The sequence below is a fragment of the chloroplast genome of Lactuca serriola (assembly GCF_051521515.1).
Source record: "Lactuca serriola chloroplast, complete genome".
NCBI lineage: Eukaryota > Viridiplantae > Streptophyta > Magnoliopsida > Asterales > Asteraceae > Lactuca > Lactuca serriola.
In genome coordinates, this window is record NC_066758.1 from 5,001 (window position 1) to 12,500 (window position 7,500).

The 7,500-nt window shown below is 32.9% G+C and overlaps 5 protein-coding genes and 6 non-coding genes across 11 annotated transcripts, besides 1 other annotated feature; 4 read left to right on the top strand and 7 right to left on the bottom strand. All coding sequences in view use genetic code 11, as the record gives it.

Moving 5' to 3' along the window:
• Positions 1-7,500: part of a sequence feature (large single copy (LSC)) that runs on past both edges of the window.
• Positions 197-1,311, bottom strand: rps16 (ribosomal protein S16). The gene is made up of 2 exons: positions 1,272-1,311; positions 197-423 (listed from the first exon to the last, which is right to left on the bottom strand). The coding sequence occupies exons 1-2, from the start codon at positions 1,309-1,311 to the stop codon at positions 197-199; spliced, it is 267 nt and encodes an 88-aa protein (YP_010495320.1).
• Positions 2,271-2,342, bottom strand: trnQ-UUG. Its single transcript has one exon. It is a non-coding gene; the product is annotated as a tRNA-Gln (tRNA).
• On the top strand, positions 2,698-2,877 carry psbK (photosystem II protein psbK). The gene has a single exon. It carries the CDS (start codon positions 2,698-2,700, stop codon positions 2,875-2,877), a length of 180 nt encoding a protein of 59 aa, YP_010495321.1.
• psbI (photosystem II protein psbI protein) lies at positions 3,282-3,392 on the top strand. The gene has a single exon. The coding sequence runs from the start codon at positions 3,282-3,284 to the stop codon at positions 3,390-3,392; it is 111 nt and encodes a 36-aa protein (YP_010495322.1).
• Positions 3,548-3,635, bottom strand: trnS-GCU. Its single transcript has one exon. It is a non-coding gene; the product is annotated as a tRNA-Ser (tRNA).
• Positions 4,387-4,457, top strand: trnC-GCA. The gene has a single exon. It is a non-coding gene; the product is annotated as a tRNA-Cys (tRNA).
• petN (cytochrome b6-f complex subunit VIII) lies at positions 5,266-5,355 on the top strand. The gene has a single exon. It carries the CDS (start codon positions 5,266-5,268, stop codon positions 5,353-5,355), a length of 90 nt encoding a protein of 29 aa, YP_010495323.1.
• Positions 5,848-5,952, bottom strand: psbM (photosystem II reaction center M protein). Its single transcript has one exon. The coding sequence runs from the start codon at positions 5,950-5,952 to the stop codon at positions 5,848-5,850; it is 105 nt and encodes a 34-aa protein (YP_010495324.1).
• Positions 6,620-6,693, bottom strand: trnD-GUC. The gene has a single exon. It is a non-coding gene; the product is annotated as a tRNA-Asp (tRNA).
• trnY-GUA lies at positions 6,807-6,890 on the bottom strand. Its single transcript has one exon. It is a non-coding gene; the product is annotated as a tRNA-Tyr (tRNA).
• trnE-UUC lies at positions 6,994-7,065 on the bottom strand. Its single transcript has one exon. It is a non-coding gene; the product is annotated as a tRNA-Glu (tRNA).

Genomic DNA, 7,500 nt, shown 5'->3' on the forward strand with positions numbered 1-7,500 from the left:
GAATTTTTGATTTTGTGAGGATCAATCAAATAAGGTTTTCGTTAGAAAAAGATTCTATAAAAGAAATGATAAATAGATACTAATAGAGCAAGAAAAGAAGGAAATAAAAAAAACATAGTATAGAAAAGATATCCAAAATTATATAGAAATCACTATCCTACCCTTAGTTTTTATTTCCTTAATTTAATTCCTTAATTTAATTGAATTTCGTTTGATTAGGGCAAAGTTCCTTAAAAACCTCTGCCTTTTTTAAAATATCCTGAACAGTTCCTGTAGGCTGAGCGCCTTTTTCAAGGAAATAGAGAATAGCGGGAACGTTTAAATAAGTTTGATTCTTGATCGGATCATAAAAACCCACTTTCCGAAGATCTCTTCCTTCTCTTCGGGATCGAACATCAATTGCAACGATTCGATAGACGGCTCATCGGGATAGATGTAGATGAAAAAGAACCCCCCCCTAGAACCGTATAGGAAGTTTTCTCCTCGTACGGCTCGAGAAAAAATGATTTGAAGTTTTGTCTATGGATAAAATTATAATAAATAGTAAAGGAATCCGTAAAATAAATTAGCCTATAATTTAACTTATAGTCATTTTTATTTAACTTACTTACTGAAAACTAAAAAATCATTTGTACTCATAACTCAAGTTCAATAATTATCAAATATATTAAATAAAATTAAGATATTTTTTTATTGAGTGGTCTTTAACCCCCCCTTTTGTCTCGTTGAAAATCTATTTGGATTCTTTATTCGGATCTGTGAGACAATTGAAGTGGTGTTTCCTTGTTCTGGGATCCTTTATCTTTGTTTTAAATCATTGGGTTTAGACATTACTTCGGTGCTTCTGAATCCTTTCAAAATGGTAGCAACATACCCCTTTTGTGATTTCTTTCTAGAATCATACCGACGGTTGATTCGTGCGCGATACACTGTGGATCGAAAACGTTTTGCGGTTCCAACAATTTTTTTGAATTGAAAATTTGCTCGAATCGGATCCTTTCAATTTCTATATCGATATCGAAGATATACTTACGAAGTTGTTCCAATTTATTGATTGGCATTAACCCTAGATCGTTGCCCCTGAGAAATTAATCCATACTTTCTACTCGAGCTCCATCATGAACTATTTACATTACAACCCAATAAAAAAGAAGGGTTCTAGTAGAATAGAACAAACGACGTCGAGCCAAGAGCACCTTCATTCCTATATAAAAGAAAATGGTGGATGTAAGAATAAAAATCCACACCGGATCGTGTCCTTCAAGTCGCACGTTGCTTTCTACCACATCGTTTTAAACGAAGTTTTACCATAACATTCCTCTAATTTGGAACCAGTATGGAATTGATTCAATTATGGAATCATGAATAGTCATTGGTTCAGTCGGTACAGAGACATAGTCATTTATATTTTTTTTCCTAGCTACATAGATAATAAATATTTTTTATTAAGAAATCTTAGCAAGACCCGGGCTTTTTTGTATGAACGGAAATTTTTTCTATAAATCTATATCTCAAAAAAATATCTAACAGAAATATCCAGAAATCTAAATATAGAAATAACATAACTAACAGAAATAACACGAATAAATAAATTCTATTTGACTCTGCCTGTTCAAGTGACTCAATCAATAAGATAGACTGACCCATTTCCAACTTCTCAAAGATTCAACCCATAAGGAATCATTACAAATCTTGATAATTGAAAAAGTTTCCTACTTCGACATCATTATTTGAGTCAAGTTTTACTTTTACAGTAAAGCCTACATTTGATTATCATAAGAAATAAGAATTTCTGTTTCTTTTCGAATAGAATTGTCAATGATTTAAAGCAAATAAGCTAAAAAGATCGAACAATAAAAAGAAATATCATTGTTAAATATTTAAATTTGAATATTTTAGGGATGCAAATTATTTTTCACAAAAATAGAAAGACTATTGTCACTGAAATAGGATAACAATACATACCCATAGGCTAAGCACTTCCTCGTTTTATATGTATTTTCATATTTTGTTTAACCTGAGGTTAAGTAATCTTTCTGCAACTGTGATCTATGCCCCATCTTATCTTTATCTGGATCACAAAAGGAGTCAGTTACATTTGCATGTCATTTGAACTCGATTTAGTTCATTTTGTGAAAAACTGAGATATGATTCCGAAAAGAATCATTAAAAATCAAAAAAGAAAGAAGAATAAGATTCTATCCAATATTAGACCTTGAAACAGAACCTTGTTGAACAAAAAAGATGTATTCGGATACAATGGATATGCTCTGGGACGGAAGGATTCGAACCTCCGAATAGCGGGACCAAAACCCGTTGCCTTACCACTTGGCTACGCCCCATTTATATTGTTATTGGACACTAATACTAATAAAGAATAATATTGGTATTAAGTGTTCGTCAATTCCAGCCCAACTATCTATAGAAAATCTTTCTTCTTTATAGAATATATTATAGATTCGTGCTAGGATTTTGACATGTGTATATCTAGAATTCAACTGAATTTATTGATCATTACATACAATTCAATTAAGATATTGTATGAAAGTATGATTTCTTCTATTCTCCTTTGAGAATTGGAGGATTTTTGATTGAGCGGAAAAAGAAGGAGTTTTTTGTCTACCTTACTTTCTTCATTTTTCCTTATATAAATAACTCAATCAAAATGCAATTATCTCGACGAACAAAATGTCTGTTATGCTTAATATCTTTAGTTTGATCTGTCTTAATTCTGCCCTTTATCCGAGTAGTCTTTTCTTCGCCAAATTGCCCGAAGCCTATGCTTTTTTGAATCCAATCGTAGATGTTATGCCAGTCATACCCCTGTTCTTTTTTCTTTTAGCCTTTGTTTGGCAAGCTGCTGTAAGTTTTCGATAAGATCTTGAATACTATCCTAGAAAATTCATGATTTATTCGAGAAAAATTATAACAATTGATAAGATCAAATAAGTCTGGGAGTATGAACCTTCAATTCAAACATTGAAATTCTTGGCTAGCCGCAATAAATTTGGCTCGCCCCATTTCCCGATTCTAATCCTTTTTCCGGCGAAAGACCTTATTAGGTTAGGGTCCCTTAGAATATCTAATTGTGGGTATGAAAGTGATTTGTGATAATCAAAGACTCTTATTACAAATTTAAACTTCAGTTGAATTTCTGAACATTCTTTTCTATTTCTAGAATTCATTTCTTGGTGTCAAAATAGGATATGTGATATAAAAATGGAGGATCTATTATCTTTTCTCGTTTTTCTTTTTCAAAAAATGATCTTGGAGGTTGTGTAATGCTTACTCTCAAACTTTTCGTTTACACAGTAGTAATATTCTTTGTTTCTCTCTTCATCTTTGGATTCCTATCCAATGATCCAGGACGTAATCCTGGACGTGAAGAATAAAATAAAAATTTCGTTTTTCTTGCTTGATTTACAATTTTCTTAAGATTTTATTTTATATATTCATATTCCATACGTTTAACTAGTAAAAAAATCATTTAATTTAAAAGGGGTTTGCGAAATTTGAAAGAAAAAAAATAGAAAGTCATCAACGGAAACGGAAAGAGAGGGATTCGAACCCTCGGTACGAATAACTCGTACAACGGATTAGCAATCCGTCGCTTTCGTCCACTCAGCCATCTCTCCCAATTGAAAAAGATAATTACTATGTTACATTACACATCAAGTAAGGATTAACGAAAGTATTTCTTTCACATTCTTTATCGTTATTATATAATTAGCAATTCCATTTAGATGCTCGAAAGATCCAAATAGAAAGATAAATAAAGAAGACCTTCTTGCTTTTATTTTGTTCGAAGTGCCTTTTGGGCCTGGCCCGGTCAATACCCAGCCGGGCCTTTTTTTGTTCCAACGAATTCCATATATTTATAGGTATAGGAAACATACTCTAAAAAAGATACCCAATTTGGTATCTGTGTAAGAATTTCCATTGTGGGGTTTACATATACTTATCGTTTTTGTTATAATGGAAATTGAAAGGATTAAGAATCAATTAAGTATGTTTTGTAGTTTCTTATGTCATTAGGCAACCCCAATTTTAGATTCAAATCCAAGAATCATTCAGGAATTCTCAGTCAACGAATAGTTAATGGTTCCCATTTGTCATAAATTTTGTGACATAAATTTTGGCTTTTTTGAATGAAAATATACATTTGATTTTTCAATAGAAAAGTGAGGGGAAGTTTTTCGACATTTTATGTTTTGAGATACTATACAATCAATCGAAGGGGTGGTCAAACAAAAGGGGAAAAGGGTTTCTTTTAGAATTTTTATAAATTTAGAAAAAAAAGGATGAAATTAAAAAAGGGATGCAAGTACAATAAACTAAAGTTTAGTAATCCAACCCATAAAATTTTATCTTATTATGTATCGTTTTGGCGGCATGGCCGAGTGGTAAGGCGGGGGACTGCAAATCCTTTTTCCCCAGTTCAAATCCGGGTGCCGCCTCATCAACAAACGAATCAAAATTTATTATCTGCTGATATAAATCACCCAAATTTTACCCAACAGATAAGGCGATTGTTGATACTTGGTTGATTCTAAACATCTGTTCTGGGGATTTTGTAAAAGATTGGAAATCTTTCAATCTAAAATTCAAATAAAGATTATATTATAATGGTCGAAGCAAGACTTCCCGATTCCCTTCTACTGCTAATGTCTACTGATTGGGTCTTGAATTTCATTGGCATAGCCGCCGGCGGCTAACTAGTTGTGGAAAGTCCTTTATGTAATCTACATATATAGACTCGCGAGAATCTCTGAGTGTTCAGGCATTCAATCACTATTAGATTGAGATTGGATGGATAATTTACTTTTTTAAAGTGAAAAAAAAATTATTATTATTTTTTTTTTAACCCCTCGTCAAGAGTATAATATACTATCTCCCAACTGCTTCAGAGAGACAATCGGGAAAGGAAAGGGTACGGATTAGATCAAATAGGAAATAAAAGTATGTAATAGATAGCAATTGATCTATTTGTACTTTGAAGGGCAACAAAGAATGGGCCCTGTTTTTTTATTACTATATGTTCCATTAGTAACATTCCTTTGTAGCGTCATTGTGTATTTTAGTTGTGTTTAGTCTTTCCCGGTTAGAAATCATATAGGAATTTTTTAGAAATGGATTTATTTGATTGGTTCATCAATAGTGTTCGGCCAGAATCCCTTTTTGACTCTGGACCATGGATTCTACTATTATTAGTGAGCAATACAATAATGGAATATTTCTAGCATAAAGATAAGGGACATAATTGACATGGATATAGTAAGTCTCGCTTGGGCTGCTTTAATGGTAGTCTTTACATTTTCCCTTTCACTCGTAGTATGGGGAAGAAGTGGACTTTAGAAGGACTACTAATTTAGTTTAGGAATGAAATGGTATCAATTGTTTTATAGATCGTTCTGCAACGCATTTTTTATTTTTTATTTGAATTGAAATAATTTTCAAATCAAAATTTATTCATTTCGAAATTCCATTGGATTCTAGTGGAGAAATGTATTATATAACAGTAAAACAATTATTCAGTAAAACAATTATTTCAGAAAGAAAGAGAATTGGGTCCTACGTTAATTCCATATATGGATTAATCACTACATATATTGAAGATAGAAGCTAATATAGTATACCAACTTTATTAGAAAGTAAAGTACAACTTTATACACTACTATAACACTAATAGAGAGTATGGTAAGAAATTTCTTACCATACTCTCGGATCTCATAGAATACCGCTCATTATAGCCCGTTGATTTCATTTAAAACGCAAAAAAATAATTCTTTTGATTTGATTTCTTCAACTATTGATAAGAACTCAAAAGTCAAGTTTCATTTCAAGTAATTAATTATTTTGACTGACTGTTTTTACGTAAATGATAAGTAGAAAAGCAGTAGGAACTAAAATGAACAGTGCAGTAGCAATAAATGCAAGAATATTTACTTCCATAATCTCAATCTCATCGTTTTTTTTTTTATTTCACAATAACTCGGGATTTAATCCCATAGAGATGATAAATCTTTCACCTGTCAATTCCATGAATGCATTACCTATCGATGATCTTGAATCGGATCAATATCATGAATAACAATATCTGAGCTATTAAATTAATTCGTCGTCGAGAATTGAATAGTATAACATACGAAGATCTTTTATCCATACCGAATCCAAGATTGGATTCCCGGACCAATCAAAAATTCCTTTATTTATCCTTCTTTTCTGTTCTTTCTTTTCTATAACCTACCTTAGGTCTTCCGTATAGAACCATCAAATGAAGTATCCTCGTCCGTTTCCATTTCCATTAACTACAAAACGCCAACAAAAAATACAAGCGAAGTGGAAAAAGAGAGGAATTAGGTTGTAAATTTGAATGATCCAATTTTATTTGGAAGACAAAGAAGTATGAGAAAGAGGAGTCGCGGGAGAAAAGATGGAATATTCTATCAACTTCACTATTTTAGTTATTTTCATTTTATTTTAGTTTAGTGTTTGTTCTTTCTTCGACAGAATCCTGAAAAAAAGAGGGGAAACCCCTTCGGAATTAAATTATGATCTCTGTCCCTTCTTTCATTTCACATAAAATGGAGAGGTGAATTGATGTACTTATTGGATCCGTCGGGACTGACGGGGCTCGAACCCGCAACGTCCGCCTTGACAGGGCGGTGCTCTTGCCTATTGAACTACAATCCCAGGGAAATAAGAAGAGATCTAACAGAAAATTTGGCTTCTTTTTTATTCTCTCTTATCAGGTATTTCTTAAGAACAAGAGGGTTCTACCATTTGATAGTATATTGGCGAATTTTTGGGCCGAGCTGGATTTGAACCAGCGTAGACATATTGTCAACGAATTTACAGTCCGTCCCCATTAACCACTCGGGCATCGACCCAACGCCTAATTAGACGTTCCATAATCAACTTCCTTTCGTCTACCAGGCGGACTTGACAAATACATTTCACTTTTGATAAAATCCTACTCCTATGGTCTTGGTATACCCCTAGAGGGACTTGAACCCTCGTTTTCTCCGTGAAAGAGAGAGGTCGTAACCACTGGACCATAGGGGCACCAATGGACCATAGGGGCCTATGGCCACCTTTAGGAAATCAAAAAGCACTACACAATACAAATACAATAGGGAATAAGGCCTAAGGCCACCTTAACTTAAATATAAATCAGCCGAGGGACACCTTTAGAAGATGAATAGGATATGAATCAAACCGAAAAACTCGTTAACTTTTCTGGGGGTTAATGGTAATCAAACTTTACCATTAAACTATACAATCTTTCAACTTTATTTCATTGGTTTTTCTCGTCTTTATCTCTCTCATTCAGAAAGAGTTTTGCATTGGATCCAAGATACGGTACCTCTGAATCAGCAGAGCAGGAGATGCAAAAAAAAATGATTTACCAAAGTCTGATTTGGGAATTTTATTGAGCCCTAAATCATATCAAAGCCATATCAAATTATATATATATATAAATAATACTGTCAACTGTCA